Source organism: Lagopus leucura, unplaced genomic scaffold (assembly GCF_019238085.1).
Source record: "Lagopus leucura isolate 7727_CA_CO unplaced genomic scaffold, USGS_WTPT01 Super-Scaffold_100009, whole genome shotgun sequence".
Classification (NCBI taxonomy): Eukaryota; Metazoa; Chordata; class Aves; order Galliformes; family Phasianidae; genus Lagopus; species Lagopus leucura.
In genome coordinates, this window is record NW_024962266.1 from 3935437 (window position 1) to 3953677 (window position 18241).

An 18241-nucleotide genomic window follows, 5' to 3' on the forward strand; every position below is an offset into this window, starting at 1 on the left:
CAACAGTTCAGTGCATTGGTTTTACTGTCATCGATTTCTTCATAGAAGACAAACCAGTTACACTGGAAAGAATGACCTTCATACAATTTCAGGACTGTTTTAGACTCTGTAAAAGTGAGCCAAATAATTTTAGAGAGCAGCTCTCTACAGGAAAGCTCTTGATGGAGATAAAAGAAAAATCCACGCTGAATTGCTTAAGTCATTCAGAAAGAGAATTGTGCAACTGGCTTCTAAGCTCGTGCATGATACTGCAGGTGCTTCTTCACAGGGGATTTCTTTAATTATAATTAGTAGGCATGATTGATTTTTATTTTCTCTACGAAAGATTGAGTAGGTTTGGGCTTTTTAAGGCCTGCTTGGACATTGCTTAACAAAGCTGAGCTCAGGGATAGGTTCATGCAGTCAGGATAACATCGCAATGTAAATGTGAATATCTGATCTTTCAGATTTTTTTTTTTTTTTTTTTAATAAGCTGATTTTAGCAGAGTGGAAAACAGAGAATTTTAGTATTAGATCAGGTCATGTGTAATACCTTTTAATTCACTTTTTTATATGTCACCTTTCAACCACAGGTATTTTAATTTGTTTCTGTGTGTGTGCGCACACGCGCATGTATGTGTTGATTTTGGAGTGATGCCCAGAGTTTCCCAGCTCGCATTTGAGGGCTGTACTGGTTGGGTGCTATACAAACACGACTGCTGTTCTAGTGAGATTGTATTAACAGCCTTCCACCTGTAAAGCCACGCTTTTTGTTATGATTCTGGTTATACAAGTCTGAGCATGAAGCAAAATATACTTTTAAAAATTCCCTATGACTGAAACAAGTTTCTCCAATAATGTTTTCAAGTTTAGATATTTTTATAGTCATGTAGGATCTCTATATTGTGAAAGATGTAGAAGCGCAGTTGCTTTTTAATGGCAGGATTAGTTGGTCAGGGTGTTTCATTTAATTGGGCTGAGAAAGGTTAGGCTTTAGGTGAAATTCTAGAGATGGAGAATGAAAATAAGCAAAATGAGCAGTGTATCAGTAACAGGAACTCACACGGAGGAGGACTCGCCCCTTGTGCATAATCAAAGGACGAAAGAATGGTGAAATTACGATGCTGGTGAGGAAGAAAAAAGACATAAGACTTGAAGACCTAAGAATAAGGTTGGGTCTTAGCAGTTATGGTGAATATAAACTGCACAATTCATACTGTGTTTTAATGCATGCACTTCTTGCCTAGTTAACTTTTCCCATATTACAAGTTGAGTGTGAGTTTTCATTCCGGTTGAGGAGTTGTAGATGAGATGTTTTTTTCTTCTGTTGCTTTTTTTGTGGAGGAATTTTGGAGGAATTAAGTAGTAGGCTCTCTAAAAACCTTAGTCAACTTAATCAGGTATTTCAGCATTATGTGATTACTTCATAATTGTCAAGGGGAATTTCTTGCTGGTAGTGTGGCAGAAGAATAGGTGCATGAGTAGCTGTGTGTAATCTCAGATAGCTCTTGTAATTACTTCAGAATTTGGAAGGATGCTGTCAGTGTTCAAGGCAGCTAGTGCATGCCTGGCACAGTGCAGGAGGAAAAAAAGGATCCTTTCTGTCCCGCTGAGACTTTCTGTGCCAGAAAACCATGTGTCTGTACGCACGGCGTCTACAAATACAGCTGAGCTAGGGGTACCAAAACTAAGGACTAAGTCATGGAGCGGAACTTAGATTCAATCCCGGACAGAGGAGGTATGGTGGTGTGTCTTCTTGGAAGTCCAGGCATTCTTACTGTTTTACTTTGAGGTCTGAAGGCTCTCGTACATCTTGCCAAAGATCTCGAGCATATCCAAAATAACCTACTGAGGTAATTTGTCGATGAAAGCAAGAAATTCTTTGAAATATTCTTTGCAATTTTTTCTGGTAAATGTGAGACACTAAGGAAATCTTCCATTCTAATCTTGCTCAGGTATTTATCTGTCAGACTTGACGTACATTGATTCTGCATACCCATCGACGGGGAGCATTCTGGAAAGTGAGCAAAGAACAAACTTAATGAACAACATCCTACGAATTATCTCAGACTTACAACAGTCCTGTGAATATGGTAAGCTAGCGTGTGAATACTGCGGTGTTAAAGAGCAACCTCAAAAGCTTTGATATTTCTCTTCTGTAATACTATGCAAGCAAGGCGTAACCCTTTCGTATGCCATCATCTTTCTGCCTTGCCCTCTCAGTTCAAAAGTGTAAAAGTTTATTTTGATGTTGTTAGTTATGATAGAGCATCAGCGTGGGATAAAAGAGTAAAGTTCCCTTTTCCTTAAGTCGCACACACGTTTGCAGTACGTACATTCTAGAGGAAAATGTGGAATACATTGCATTTAATAGTAGTTTTTCTGGTACATGCTGTATAACTTACATCTCTGTGTTCCATAACTTTATGATGCTTTCTAAAAATATTAAGATTGCTTTTGGAGTATTTCTTTTACTGGAGATAATAAAAATGTGTACAGCTTGCCTTTTGGACATTTACAGTGCTGTTTGTGCATCAGATAAAGTACTGTTTCTTCAAAGGTGGTCTCCCTCACAGTCCCTCTCTTCAATTTCTAGTGAAGTTGTAAAGCTGCATTTGGGATGGTGGAATGTGATATTAGCAGAGGATTGTGGCTCCACTGAAAGCTCAATATAATGAGAATGTGGTCTGTGAAGGAGCCCTCAGATAGAGTCCTACAGGTTTGAAACTTCAGATTGGCCAGGGGTTCTCTCCCACATCTCACTTCCACATAATCTGATAAGCAGAGCAGCTCAAAGTGCTCTACAGGGAAACATACTTGGTTTATGTAAGTGGAGAATGTAAACTCAGTGCATGAGAATTTGGAGGACTACAAAATTCAGCAGCAATAGAAACTGTAGTTTGTACCTCTGTCTCACATTAAAAGGTAAGTGATCTGATTCTGTTTAAATACTTTCTGGAAAAGAACTTTGCTTACTGAACGGTACGGTGATAATGAATGTCATCTGTTCTCCAGATATTCCTCTGTTGCCTCACGTCCAGAAATATCTAAACTCGGTTCAGTACATAGAAGAACTACAAAAGTTTGTAGAAGATGACAATTATAAGTAAGTATGGAATGCTGTAACTGACTGTAATTCATGACAAAAGAACTTCAGAACATAAAGCCTGTCACTTCTAAAATTCTGCTTACAGCAGGCAATTGCTTCCAGAGCATCTGTTGCAAGTTGTGAGGTTACAGCAAGGTCCTCTGGTAAGATAGGATAACAGCATGCTGGATGGCATGGTTTCTTCCTTTTCTGTCTGACTGTAATTAATCTACAGTCCTCTAAGTGTTTGTTAATGAAGAGCCCATCCCAGTGGCTCACACCTAATGCTCTGTCGTGGGGTTCATCTTACTGGCTGAGCAGAATGCAGATATACTTTGTTCTGATGAAAAATGACGCACTAATCTATGCATCCCGGTCCCAAGTTCTTACTGAAGGCTTTCACTTTTATAAATCCCCATTTTTTATTTTTATCCTTGGGTTGGGTTACACAGTGCGAAATGTAAACACTTGATTTTTGAGAATCGAGACATTGTGCATCTGACTGCCCCTCCCAAAAAGTGTGCCACCTTAGACAGAGGCGTCCAATTTCTTAATGAAAAGATTATTACTGTATTAAGTGATTTGGCATCCAGCAAAAACTAGGGGTTGGAAATCTCTGGCAAGAAACAGGAACAAGCCCCGAGGATAGGAAGCGACCTGCAGCAGATCTGTTACATATGAAGAAGGTTTCTGTTTGCTACTGGCTGATCTGCTTGAGGAGGTTCCCCACCCATTCCCATCCTGCCTGCCCAGGAAGTTTGTCACCTTAGTTGTGCTGAATCAGTTGCTTGTGTAGCTGCATTCTAATGGTGGGAGTGGGCATGCTTGCTAAAGGGACAGATTATCTTTTCTGAAATAACAATTTGTTAAATGGTAAACTGTTTATAGGTCTAATGTGGATTTATTGAAAGGCAGTAAGTAGGGACCCTTACGTTTATGTCAAAGGATGGTTGGCAGGAGTTTAACCACCTAACTTCCTTTCATGTGTATAATCCTTTAAGATTTGTGAGTTGTTCTTTGGAGCACGCTATGTGCATTTTTGTGCAAGTATCCAGCCTTATTTTTTTTCACCAAAATATTCTATAGCCTGATTTAGAAAGTGTTTCTTACTTATCACTGAATAAAGCTTTGTGGTCAAGCACTGCAATTTAAAACAAACCCTCAAGTTGAACTGCAGTGTCTGATTCTTACTGGAAGATTCTTTTCTTGAATTCAGTTTCTACCTTCCTTCTTCCTTAGGCAGGAATATGTACTGAAGGGAATTTTATTGCTGAAGGAGCTACAGCCTGTTCACCCTGTACAACCCAAATTTTGATAGCAGGGAGACTGAGACAATTGAAAGTAGTACAGAAACATGACTGTTGTTTAGAAGGTCTGAGTAGACGTTTTACCTGTGGGCCATGTATGTCTCTAGTCTAAATGTTTTCTGTGTGAGAGGAGTGTATTCTGAAGAGCCACTGTTACTCTAAGTAACTGTTTTACTTCTTATCTCCTAAAGCGTCTGGAAAAGGCTGAAACTGAAGAACAGTCATTGTGACTCAAGTCCACGTTTTTTCTTACTGAAGGATTTTATTTAAGAAAGTTGAACTTGTAATCAATCATTGCTGAGCAGTCTGGTGATGGGAGGGAAAGGAACTGTCAAACTTCAAACATAACTCTCCCTAAAAATAAATAGATGCTTTTCCATGCTTACTAATTTCAAAGATTATAGTTCTGCAAGTTGTGCAAACGAGATGTTAGATATTTATAGAGTCTGCCTCCTTTACAGTGCTATTGAAAATAGCATTTAAAAATGCCTGCTGTAGAAAAAGCTTGAATTATCGATGCAAGCAAGTTGATAATATATTTTATGAAAAGCCAAAGAAGGATTTTGGCCTTTGTAACAGTAAAGACAAGTGAGTTGGCCCACTTCATAGCAAAAACAAAATCTTGAGGGTACAGTGAATATAAATATTTGTTCCCAGGCAGGGAGAATTGCTCAGGTTGGAAAAGACTTTAAAGATCATCAGTAGAAGTTGCAGCGCTTTGCTGTAGTGTAAGTTTTGCTATTGGTTTAAATCCTCCTTCAACATGGTACTGCTTGTTCTGGTCTGTGTGAGTCAAAGCGATGGGTTCATTTACTATATTATGCCTTGATATGTTGTGTTCTAAGCCTAGAGCCCTGCTGCAGTCATTTTTCCACATGAAAGAAAAAAAGTGTTTGGATATAACGTATGCTAAACACAGCTGCAAGATGTATGCTGACATCATATTGTTTCTTGCAATGACAAAACCAAGAAACGTTCAATTTGTAAACTTACATATGTATCAAAACTCTTCCTTTTGCACACCTCTATTTCCTGCTAATTTTTAGTTCTCCTTTGGTGCAGACTTTCGTTAAAGATAGAACCAGGTACCAGCACCCCCCACTCTGCTGCTTCCAGAGAAGATTTAGTAGGTAAGTGCTCAGTAGCTGTGAAAAGACTTCGTGCTGCCAAATTCATTATTTTTGAGTTGTGATTGTGTAGCCAATTTACTTTAGGCTAACAAAGAAGCATGATGTCTAAACACTGTACATTGGTAATGAAAATTCTGAATTGATCTGTAAAGAGAGAGGTTTTGTTAAGAAGCTGTGTCAGTTAAATATCAGTAGGAGTACGTCATTAAATTTTGTTACGGGGCACCTCTTGCTAGTTGAGTTTAGAAAGGTCTTTGCATCTTGTCCACAGTTTTCTTAGAAGTATCCCTGATAATAATTCTAATATTACTTGGAAGTAATGTTGTCTTTGTTCCCAGCTTCTGAAGTTGGAGCATCGCCACAAAGTGGACGGAAAAATGTTGCAGCTGAAGGAGCCTTGCTGCCGCCAACACCCCCTTCACCTCGGAACTTGATTCCGCATGGGCATAGGAAGTGTCACAGCCTGGGATACAAGTCAGCATTTTATTTAACCTGAAAATCCTGAGCCTTCTGATGTATTATCTTTCAATATAAAGGCTTTGTTTTAAAATGCTGTGGTTTGTACGCAGTATTTCACTTGCAGATCAGTTCGTGCCTAGAGCTCAAATTCGGAACGGTAGTGCTAGTGTCACAGCCGATAATTAGTTAAACTAGGAAGCCTGTGTGTCTGCTAGAATAATAGCTAGTAAATTAGTAAAAATAGATTTTTCTAACTGACAGAACTGCCATTTAATGAAATGCCATTGAGTTTATCTTATTTCAGTTCTAATTTTAAAAAGAAGTTCTCATTTCTATTCTTGTAGTGAGAGAGCTCCTTTGTAGATTTTTATGACTTTGCATATTGGTGGTATGAGTTTCTTGTATCCATCTAGTTGTGCATCTGATATTTTGATAATTACCTCATTGCTTCCCTTCTCATTTTTTCAAAATGCAAGAAGGTAACTTGTCTGTAATTCATCTTTAACCTTCTTATTCTATAAGTTTAGTTGCTAGATGCTCATATGAGGCTAGAATGAAATTCTGAAGTTTAATCATGTGAGTGCTACATAAGACAATAAGGCCTTTCGATATTAAAAATAATTCAAGGCCTTCTAATTTTCTCTTGGCTCAAAGAGCACTGTGTAGTTTTGACACTAGCAGTTCCTTCAGGTAATAGTGTTCGTGCCCTGTCACTTATGTAGTGTTGCAGCTCCCTATGCCACCCGTCTAAATGCCTGTTTGCAACAATTTATCACTTGCACCATGTTTTTTGTTAGGCTTTTGGAACACGTTGCGTGTTATCCTTCAGCATGTTAAAGCAGCGTCTTCTGAAATATATCAGAGATGATGTAAGTTTTCTTGTTATTTTTTCCTAGTTTCATACACAAGATGAATACAGCTGAATTCAAAAGCGCAACATTCCCTAACGCAGGACCAAGGCACCTGCTGGACGACAGCGTCATGGAGCCTCACGTCCCATCGAGAGGGCAGGCAGAAAGCTCCACCCTTTCTAGTGGAATTTCAATAGGTGGGAACTGTAAGCATACTTGTGCAGTAAATGGTCTTCCAGTAAGGATTTTAGCATGGACATTATGTGCAGTGGTTCTATTCTAAAATGCCAATTCTACTTTAGAGCAGACTTGAGAAATGTAGGTGTGGAAAGGTAGTATAAATTGTATAGCATAAACCACAGGGTAACAAATTATTAAAAAGTGGGCCATTATTTTTATAGCCTCTTAAATGATACTCCCCTCATTACCTCTATCCTACCTCCTGGAGTGGAGAGAAGTACACGACACCTTTTCATAGTTTTTTCTCTCTTCCAGCTTCCCGCCCCGCGAGATGGGTCTAAATTAAAATGGTCTCAGGGTATGTATTTGAAATGCCTTATAAAACTGACAGAACTGTAAGTTGCTGACAGTCTTTAGAAGCATAATTGATAACTGCCTTTAGATCTTGGCAGGAGCAGATAGCAGTTTAACCTTCAGATACTTCAAAATGTCCGAATAGACTTCATTTTGATAAATTATTTATCTTCAGATATTTAAGGTATCCTTTTTGCTTCCTGAGTTTCTGGTGGGCCATAAGTTGCTCTTTTTTCCTGTTCCCTCAGGAACGTAAAGGGAGGGGAGAAGAAGGCAGGTGCTTCTCAGATCTACCTGACTGCAGCCAGAGTTGAGAAATTAAACTTCTGCCACAGTACCTTTTCTTGAAATAATTTGTTTGGTAGGGTGTTTCAGTTTTTTTACACGGTTATGGAAACATAGGATTTTTGTAGTGATATATCTTTACTTGGATGATGTAACTGTAGAAAGCACCTCTGCTTTTTCTCCCCCAGCAAGAGAAACAAGGTCATCTATTTTCAAATTATAGTTTTCAGGAATTGCTCTTGTGTTTTACTGAGAAGAAAGCCATAATTTGAGCAAACACCAGATTTTTGTTGTGAAAAATCAAATACCTGGGGGCAGTGATTTTTAAAATTATGTTAATAAGAGAATCGGTGGGACTAGCTTAAATCAGAGTAGATGGCTTCCACTATTAAATGTGTACTGTTTGACAGTTGTCTGTAGATTGCCTGCTCTGGCAAAAGTTGCCATAATCATCCAGCAGGAACGGTGGTGCTTTTAAGCAGCACACAGCTCACATTTCTCTGGGATTGCACCATACAGGTGATCAAAGCTCCTCATGCAGTTTACTGTCATCCTAGAAACTTTTCAGCATTATGCAGGGTTTAGGGAGGAAATACGACTTTGAGATGTAGCATTGTCATTTTCTTAGTGTAGTTGATTTGAATCCTTAATGTGGTGCTTTAGCTGTTTACTTTTGATGTTTTCAGTCTAAATAATACAATAAACTTCTACAGATGATCCTTTTCTCAGGCTAGGTTATTCTTTTGCTTTCATTAGAGTTGAGCAGGAAAAGTTTGCCAGAGTTGACAGGCAGTTTTTCACATGGTATAATTTGGAACCTGTCACCATCTAGATGTTTTGGGGGACACAGGGGTTTCCTATTTGGTCTAATCTGTGGATCTTACAACTTTTTGTATTGCTTAGATCAACCGTCAGCTGTCAACTTAATAAGTCACTCTTACAAGCTGGAATAAATTGCCCCCTTTAGAAGACTTTTAAAATCTCTTGTAAAACATCAGCCTTAAGTGCTCTGCAGAAGATCACCATTTGTGGTTAGAGCTTCACCTCTTCAATTCTCTTCCACCTCCAATCTCCCTTTGTTCAGATACTTCAGGTTTTTAATCAGTCTTTGACAGAGTCCAGCATCATCAGTGCTTTTGCTACCTCTTGATTATAAAAATTTCTGTGATGCAAAAGACAGATAGATAAATACATAAAAGAAAATAGAAATGCGTATATAGCGTAAATTATATAGAGGCTTGCAGTATTTATTAATGGAGAATTCTTGGAACTCTTAGTTGTCTGGCATTCTGTACTGCTGCCTCAACAGTATTTAAAGAAGTCGATTGAAGCTGCTTAAGTTCCTCCATCAGGTTTGAAGTTCAAAAGTGTTCTGTTTACTCAGTACTTGGAAGTTGTACAGTCACTGCAGCAGAGGTGGTTTAACAGGTTCTACACAACTTCAAAAGATGGACAAGAAAACTTCTGAAGGTATGCACTGAAAAGAGTGTTATTCTTCTCTCCGTACATAAACGTGGATTTAAGACTGTTGCTCTGGGAACAGGACTGCCTTTTCTTAGATAAAAGCCCATACAGGACTGAAGTTTTTTGGACAAATGATTCCTCTTCAAAATGTGGCTGTTGTTTCTGATACACCAGCAGCTTGAATGTGGCCTTAGTGGTGACTGCCACTTCACTATGCATTAAATCACTCTTTTGTTTTGAGGCTCAGAGCTGTTTGAACTTTTCATTTTGCAAATCATAAAATCTTTTTAGCATTTTGTCCTGATAATTTAAAAAATCATACATGTCCACTTAATAACAAAAAAAACACACGTCTTCACAGGCACACATGTGTGTAGGTTGAAATGTTATCAGCAATCTCTCCATTTTACTTGCCAAGTGGCACAGTAATGTAGTATGTAATGCAGTATGTGTGGGTTTTGTTTTGACTGAGTGTATGTGGCAGACATGGGGAAGAGCTGGCACTGCCCTGTGCCCTCCCCTGCACAGTGTTCCTATGTGGTCTGTGCTACACACAATCATCTCATGAAAAATATCACTAAAAATGACATAATAATGTTTAAGTTCGTGATCATGTGGGGCCAGGTGTGGCCTGCAGGTTGAACATGCCTGATCAAAATCATTGGAGCATGCAAATTTCTTTTTTGTCAGACCTTGTGCTGGTTGCCTTTTCTGCTGATTAACAACTGTCGTCCTTTCGCAGTTCAGAAAAGCAATTTTTAAACAAAGATTCTCCAGTGTACTGCTTCTTCATATACTTAAGGATTCTTCCATTTGTATTTGGCCAGTTATCTATGATAGAAGCTTTCACTCAGTAATCAGCAGATCAGCAGCAGTATCGTCATTGTAGAGTAACGTAGCCAGATGTGCAGCTGGTTCCGTTGCGATTTTATCTGAGCAAGACCAGCAGTGCTGCAGATATTCTAAGCAGAAGAAACACTAGAGCAGGCATACCCAATATGAAGTTGGAAATGTTTACATGAATTCAGAAATGTTAACAACAGAGATTTGTCTCATCTGAGGTTTAGACATTCATGTTTTCAACAGCTGCATTTGAGCTAGTCATCTGGAGCTTTTTATAATCACGTGGAGAGATGGTATCTTCAAGGGTGTGATTCATCTCATTCTCAAGGGGGCAGCTAAAAAAAGCTTGTATGACTCTTGTCCTTAAAATACTTCGGTTCTTTGGATTTCTTTGGATCACAGAATCACAGAATTGTAGGGGTTGGAAGGGACCTCCAGAGATCATCGAGTCCAACCCCCCTGCCAAAGCAGGTTCCCTACAGCAGGTCGCACAGGTAGGCATCCAGGCAGGTCTTTTACATCTCCAGAGAAGCAGACTCCACAACCTCCCTGGGCAGCCAGATCATGGTTGCATTCACAGATAGCGTAAATCTTTATTTTATTCATAAGGTTATTGGATTTTTTTTTAAGAATACTGTTTTCTAGCACTACCTGATTTACTTATACTTTCTTTTTTTTAATTCTTCACATACTCAAGTGTCTTCAGGTATCTCTGCAGCATTGTTTACCTTCATTCATGTTTATAGAAGTTTGGGATTTCCAGCACAGTTCAGCCAAGCTGTATTCTGCGTCTGTTTGATTGTTCAAATAATTCTGCAGAAGTGAAGGGAGTGTGTAAAATCACCTCTTCATATATTGCTTCTGTGTGGTTTTTCTCCTTTTATACCAGCCAGCATACCAGATGCAGGGTAAATTTGCCTGAGAGGTTTCTGAACATGCATTCTCATGGGTACACCAGTTAAGTGTTGTTATAAAAGTAAGACCACAGAAAGAAACAGCTGAAATTGAGAGTTAAATTTTAGATGCTTAAAAACTCAAAGAACACACATTTCTAGATCATATTTGTAAGAGTTTCAAATGCAAATTAAGTTTTAACTTTGGTCTTTTCTTCCTAGACCTTTTTTTTTCTTACTTTTCCTAGTCTGCAGTGCTATGGGTGAAGGTCTGAAAAACTAAAGCTATGAAGCATTTGTATTTTGTTGTGTGTTCCAGTTGGTCAAGGATAACTTGAGCCTTTATGTTAATGCAATCAGTGAAATTAACGCCATAGTCTAAGAAAGGTGTTTGAAATCAATGCAAATTAATGTAAGAAAATGGCTTTGTGGGAACAGTACATTTGGCAAATCTGAACTGGCATAAAATGCTTACAAGGCTATCAACTTCTTATTGAATTCGTCTATTAATTCTCCATCATGAAGCAGTTGAATCCTACAAGAGATTATATTTCTCTTTGAATAAATGAAGTATAGGTGTAGGTATACAGCATGCATATTTTCAGTTTTTTGGCAGCTTTTACAGTAGGGAAGAACTCTACACAGCCAGTGTGTGTTTGAGTCTTACCCCATCATGTACTGTTCAGGTGTTTAGGACTCCTGAGTCGTCAGCAGTCAGATGGAGAAGGTCAAAGTTGGGTAGGATTACAGGCAGAAGTAGTATTTTCTTTATTTTTTATAATATTCTTTTCACACAAGAACGTAGGTGCCAATCTCTTGCTGTAATTGTGGCTACCCCTTCTCTGCTGTTGTGAACTACTACTTTCTTAGGGATATGGTTTAAATAAAAAAAAAATAAAAAGAAAAGCAGAGTTGTGAAGTTCTTCAAATTAAAAATATGCATCTGGATACGTGGATTTGAGTAGAGAAAAGGGACGTTCAGCACCTGGCCTTCCCCAATCCTTAATAGTGTTTGGTAGAGGGCATTCACTGTTTGTGTTTTGTGACCAGTGCAGCTGTGCACAACCTGTTTTTGCCCCATCTGTATCCTATGGCTTCTGTTCTTTTTGTTAGCTGGATGAAAGTAGTTACTAGTTATATTTTATGTCTGTGTGTTGATTTTCTGGCAGTATATTGAGTTATCAGTCAGTCTTAACACCATTAGTGTTGAGCTCCTTAAATTTTGTCATACAGTACATGATACTGAACAAGTTAAAATATTTGAGAAATTTTGTTATAGTAATAGACTTAACAAGGCAGAAAGTTTTCAGGACACAAAGCCCATCTCCATGGCATTTGCTAGACTGTACCGTGCTGCAACAATTGAGGATCAGGCCTACTGACCAGTATTTTATGTTTTTGCATTAGAATTTCAAGCTCTGTCAGGTCAGTCACTGGCTATAGTGACTAGAGCTCTGGAAACACTGTGTAACTGGAGCCAAAAGAGTGTCAGTTGCAGATTTGAGAAGGGGAAAGAATTTTTAGTCTGAATACTTTTTAAGCTCTTTGGGGTTGGTTTGTTTATATTAACACCTGTTTAACTTTGGGGACTAACTTATGGATAAAGGAAGCCTGTGTTAAATGTTCCATATCCTCAGACTTTCAGCAACGAATGGATGCTGTGATTGGTGGGAGGGAATGGGTATGCCATGGTCTAGGCATTCCCTATCACGGGAGTGGAAGCCTAGCCTCGCTTTCTGGGTGGCTGTAGCAGAGGCATGTGTATGTGTATCTAGAAGTGCAACCAGCAAATTCACTTCTGTATTCAGCTGCAGTTCTGGAGCTCTGGGTAAGCAGTCCTGAAAGTTCTCCACTGATTGTCAGCACAGTGAGCAAAAGCCCATTTTAGCAATTGCTGCTGTTCCTGGGGAAGGAAAAGGCCTTTCTGCTCTGTAGTATTTGTGTTATTAGTAATAAAGGAAACTAGAAAGATAACAGTATGTGTCAGGTGGTTTCTTAAATCAAACCAGAACTCGTGCAGATTACTTAATAGAAATGATTTGAACTGCCTAGAATTTCTTGTTAAGTTTAACCTGAAGACCTGCTTGAGGTTGTTGGAAAAAAAAACAAATATTGAGTACATACTTGAGAAAAATTTAAGAAGGTGATATATTTTTAAAGTAGTGAATGAATGAAATATTTCCAGTTGAGGTGGTGGTTAAATAGTGCACTTTAATGTTTAAACAGAATTTGGCTAGGCATCTAATTTTTAGTATGTTAAACAGTTCCTTTCACTCTGTTTTGTTTTGAATTGAGGGATATAATACATCTTTTTCTTTTGAGGAAAGTTTCTTTTTTTAATGTATTTTGTTATGCAGAAAACGTTGAGTTTCTTAGAATCTGAAAGAAGTCCCATTAGATATGTTCCGTGTAACTGTTAAAGAGAGTGAGTTGAGAGCTAAACTTCAGCTGTTTCCAGGTTTCTATTACAGTTCCTTTGAGACCAGCATAGGCATCTGCATAGCTGGGATGGTTATTCTGCTTTCTTCTAAATTAACATTGCTTTAAGAAGTGTCATTGCTTTATCAACGAAACCTTTTGATTGAGCCCCCAGAATACATGCAAGTTTTCTCACTGTTCTGAATGTGTCACAGGGATTATCACTTTCTGAAAGATGACGTTCCAGCTCTTCAGCAGTAGTTTGTTTTGCATTTCTAAAAGCAGCACTTGCTTTTAAATGTTTTTGTTAGAATACTTAGCATAGTGTTTGATATATAACTCTCTTAGCAAAGCCAATGTAGTTAGCTTCAAAATGTCATTTCGGATAAAGTTTTAACATCTCATCCTGTTCAAATATTTATTAAAAAACCAAACCTTCGTAATACAGAATTTGTTGTGCAGTTACTTGAAGTAAGAACTCTTACTCCACTGTAGTAACAGTGGCTCCTAGATGTGCTGTCCTCACAGCTGCTGGATGATGCCATCTACGGTGACTATTTTTTCTGGAGTCTTGTTTAAGCTGCTTCTGTTCCATCAGTCCCTTTACAACCCAGCTATTGTGAAACAAGAGACAGTGCAGAATGCATGTACAAATCTAAAGGATTTGTACCAATCTGCTATTCCATATAGAGGGTAAATAATCAAGAAGCATGAAATCTTCATAAATATGGCAAAGAAACAATCACAGACATCAACTGTACAGCAGCTGCCTGCTGCTGTAACTTTTAAGTAGTTAAATGCTGAAGCATGTAAGTACTTAAATATTAAAGACACTTCTAGAAAATGTTTAGTCACCCCTTGAGTCTTATACTCCTCTTTCTTACAGCAGTCTGTGCCTGGCATAGGAGCCCGTATTTCCACCATCACTTTGTTGTCTCTTAGCTGCTTCTACCGTATAAGTTACCTTTTTGTTAGTTTGAAGCAAGCTAGGATGTTCCTTTCAGGGCAAAATCAAGGAGAGACAAATAATCTAGTATTCCGTGGAGAACTGTGCTAGATCATGTTAGTAAGATGTTGAGCTAATGTTTGGCAAGCAGGCTAAGTTGAATTGGTTGGCAGGTAAAAGCATGTAGTTTCTCTTAAATTTTGCATGGAGAGAGGTACAGCCAGTGCTGAGACTTTCATTGCTCAGACTGCATTGCTCCTGCTGTGTGAGAATTGCTTCCATCTTTACTCTGCATTTACTCAAGAAATATACAGACTGCTTAACTCTTCAGGGCTCAACTGACCTCCTGATTTTTCTGCATGAAATCACAGGGAACTTGTTATTTTCAGCCTTTCTTCTACTATGGGAACCCATAAGAAAGGCATGTTGATTCAGATTGGCTTGTGTTCTTGTTGTTTTTTTGTTGTTTTTTTTTTTTAAGTTTGTCTGAAAGTAATTCTAAACAACTTTTTAAATATATTCAAGTAGAAGAGCCAGCAAATTTTCAAGTCAAAGTGCTAAAACAACAGATCCTTCAGCAATAAATCCTCAAAAGTGCCTGAAAAAATGACAGAAATTACTTGAACAGCATAAGTAGAAGTAGTTATAAGTACTGTAACAGCTAAAATTGTACCTGTTAAAGCCCTGAAAGAAAACAGATATTTGTCAGATACTTCCTTCAGGTTGTTGGAAAGCAAATAACAGATTTGTATGCGTATTGATTAATTTATTTGTTTTCACTTTTAAGAACACTAGACATGACACTACCTTGTCAGTTTTTAAATACTTTTTAAAGTGCATGTGCTGTTAATTAGACAAATCAGCATTTACGATCATCCTTACATTTTCAAAATGTCCTTTCTCCTATTAGGTAGGATTCCTTATGTTTATCTTCTTCACGTGCACCTAGGTGCAGTCCATTTTAATCTCTACTTCAATTTCACGTGAGGTTCCTGAAGCAAACCCTTAATCATTTTCACTGTAGTGTTTTGGTGAAGTATGTTATGCATTTAATCTTAAATATTCTGAGGAGAAACAGCCAGATCAGGAGTAGTTGAGTTGTAGATGATGAAATGAAGTTATCTTTCGTTCTTATTTTTTTCAAGGTAGCAGTGATGGTTCTGAACTCAGTGAAGAAACTTCTTGGCCAGCATTTGAAAGGTAAGAAAAACTTTCTCAAACTGCATTTCTTTATTGAAATATTACTGCTTACAATCTCTCAGTCCTGAAAATGACGTTTTATTTTAGTGATCTGTAGATCACTTGTGAGAATTTGAGAGCCAAGGTTAATAAAACTCTAAAGAGGAGTGCTGAATCTGGTAAGGCAGCAGAGAAGTACCTTCTGCTCACTAGTAGTTAAAACAGAGTTTTGTCTAATTGAATGCCTACTCATTGCGCAGATTCTTCTACACAGATCAGCCTAAAAAGATCTTCTAAAAAGATACTTCTAAAAAGTATCATTAAACCCCAAATGATCTTTCTTCTTTTATATATTTGCATGTCTTGTGTATGGTATTCATGTAACCTGTTGATTTTCACTTTCTTTGAGATACTTCATCCAGTTTTGTTCCATTTGTTCTTGTCATTGACATCTTCACTTGTTTTTTCTCCCATGTCCTCTTGAACCCATTGTTACTTGCCTCCGTTACATAGGAAAGCACAGTAACAAACCTTACTTACGTCTTCTGTGGTTCAGAATTAGTATCTTGCCCCTTATCCTAATACCTGCATATACTCAGCTATATTGCCCAATTTAGTCCTTTCTCATGGCTTTTGAGAATGTGGAAGAAGACTAACAGCTGCACCTTGTAGGAAAAAGTTGGAAGTTTCATCATCCCACAGCTTGATAAGATGTGCGTAAAGTGCTCAGTTTGCTTCAGTAACTTGATTTCAGGTTATCCATCAGCTTCAGAACTGCCTTGGATAACTTCTACCATGCTATGAAGACATGCTTGTTACAAGTTTTTTAGTTGAAGAGACTTGTAGTCAGGAACCGTATCACAGACTTTGTTCTATTTGAATTTAAGCAATTCAAGTTGTGTTACTTTAGGGCTGAAAATTTTGAATTTTGAATCACTCTCACTGCCAAAGTTGAACATTAATGTCCTATAAATATGATTATATGCACAAGGAAACACCATCAAGGTTTCATTAGGTAAGAAATAAAAACATTCCATATAAGCACAGAAAGAATGTTGGGTCAGAAAAGAGATGTGTAACTTTTATGTGCTCTCTTATGCAACGTGAAATTTTCAGAGATTTTCATCTTACTTGAACTTCCCAGCTGCATTATGAAATTAATCAAGTTCAAGTTATTCAATCAAAAATTTTATGGGAAAGCTTTAGACACAAGTGACGAATTCAGCTGTGTGCTCCTCAAGTAACAACAAAAGAAAAAACCTTAAGTTTTAGTAAGTCTCAATGTGTATCTCACGATTCTAGAGAACAGCAGCACTCTCCAGGATTGTTTGTGTGGACCTTTGAGATAAAGCAGGGTTTTTTTCATCCATGTTGTGAGGAGAACTGACTGGTCCTGACTTCTGCTAGTTAAAAATGTTGCTTTGTGTCCAACATGAGTATGTCGGAAGATTTTTTTTTTTTTTCCTCTAAATTCCCAATTCCTTCAGTATTTTCCTTCCTCCTCAGAAGGGCACCTTGGTAATTCCACTTGAAGTTCCATGTTTTTGATGACAAGTTCTCTCCTTCTCTTCCAGCAAGGATTGATTTCTTAACAGACATTCAGAAAATGTGAAATTCCTGGCTATGCAACAGCCTTGCATCTGTTCTTTGGTTTATAAGATGCTGAAGTATGTTGTGAATTTAAATAATAAACTGAAATGCAAATATTAAGATGGTACGATCACTAGAAAGAACATCTTTGCAATTTTTATCAGTCTGGCTACCACTCTTAATAGAATTATTCATCAAGGCATAAACATGTCTGGAATTGACAGATACTGGCAAACAGGGGTGCAGTCAGTGTTCCTAATGACTGTGCCTGTGCCATGCAAGTGGGAATTCAATGTTCCCCATTTAGAAATAGGATCTTTGGATACCAGAGCTCAAATCAGCATAACAGTAGAAATAAAGTAGAAATAATGTGCCCAAAGGGAAGAAATGAGATACATGTTTCCCTGGGGACAGAAGGAAGTGTATGGAATACCAAATACTCTTGTCTTTTTTTTCTGGCCCTCCAGATATTTTTAACTGGAAGATGCAGAAGGGAGGAGAACTGGAGTCTCTGTGGTGGTTTTTTGTATTTTTAAGAGTAAACTTATTTTGAAACTTGAGAGAGCTTTCAGCATTTCAGCTTTCATCCCTTTAAAGTTAATCAAAATTACTCCAAAGAACTTAATTTCCAGTTTTGGCAGTGTATCATTTTAAGGATAGTATGTGAAATGCCACTTCATTCTTATTAGTTGTCAACCTGAGTGTTTCTGAGTAGATTTACCTTACATAGTTCAAATCCAAGCGAGATGCCCTCCTTGTTATGCAAAAAAGAATTGTAAGGTTAAGAAGAAAACTTACTTCATTTGCATGTGAAATAGCTGTATGCATATATATGCAACTCAGTTAGTTGAAGTAGAAAGGTTTTCTTTCATCTTAGTTACTGCTTAATTTGTCCAAATCTTGAATGCTCTTTAAAAACAAAAAATATTTCATACATTCTAAGACATCTTTTATCTGCAGCTGGTGATTCATTAGTACCATGTTGGTGATTCCTCTTGCAATAGAAGAAATGTTTCATGTGGTTTCAAAAGAAAGCCACGACAACAATGAAATCATTATTTTTCTCATTTAATACTTTGTAACTTTACTGCATCTCTTTTGTAAGACTTTTACTTTTGGGGGCTTTTTTGCCTGCTATTCTGAATCTGGATTGGAACACAACAGTGTTACTTCTTTAGACTTCCCATTCCCATACCACCCTGACCCTATAAATGCACCTTTGCAGTTAATGCAAGGCTTTTCTGACAAGTGATAGGTTATTTGTTAGGTTTATAC

At 37.8% G+C, this 18241-nt stretch overlaps 1 protein-coding gene across 6 annotated transcripts in view; it reads left to right on the forward strand.

Annotated features, from left to right (window-relative positions):
- RALGPS2 (Ral GEF with PH domain and SH3 binding motif 2) overlaps window positions 1-18241 on the forward strand; it is a 109509-nt gene that overhangs the window by 76087 nt on the left and 15181 nt on the right. For all 6 annotated transcript variants that reach the window (XM_042874192.1, XM_042874196.1, XM_042874197.1 and 3 more), the window contains exons 9-14: window positions 1935-2072; window positions 2995-3085; window positions 5437-5504; window positions 5843-5978; window positions 6860-7011; window positions 15343-15397. In XM_042874192.1, coding sequence (XP_042730126.1) covers window positions 1935-2072; window positions 2995-3085; window positions 5437-5504; window positions 5843-5978; window positions 6860-7011; window positions 15343-15397 — 640 coding nt within the window. The remainder of the gene's footprint in view (window positions 1-1934; window positions 2073-2994; window positions 3086-5436; window positions 5505-5842; window positions 5979-6859; window positions 7012-15342; window positions 15398-18241) is intronic.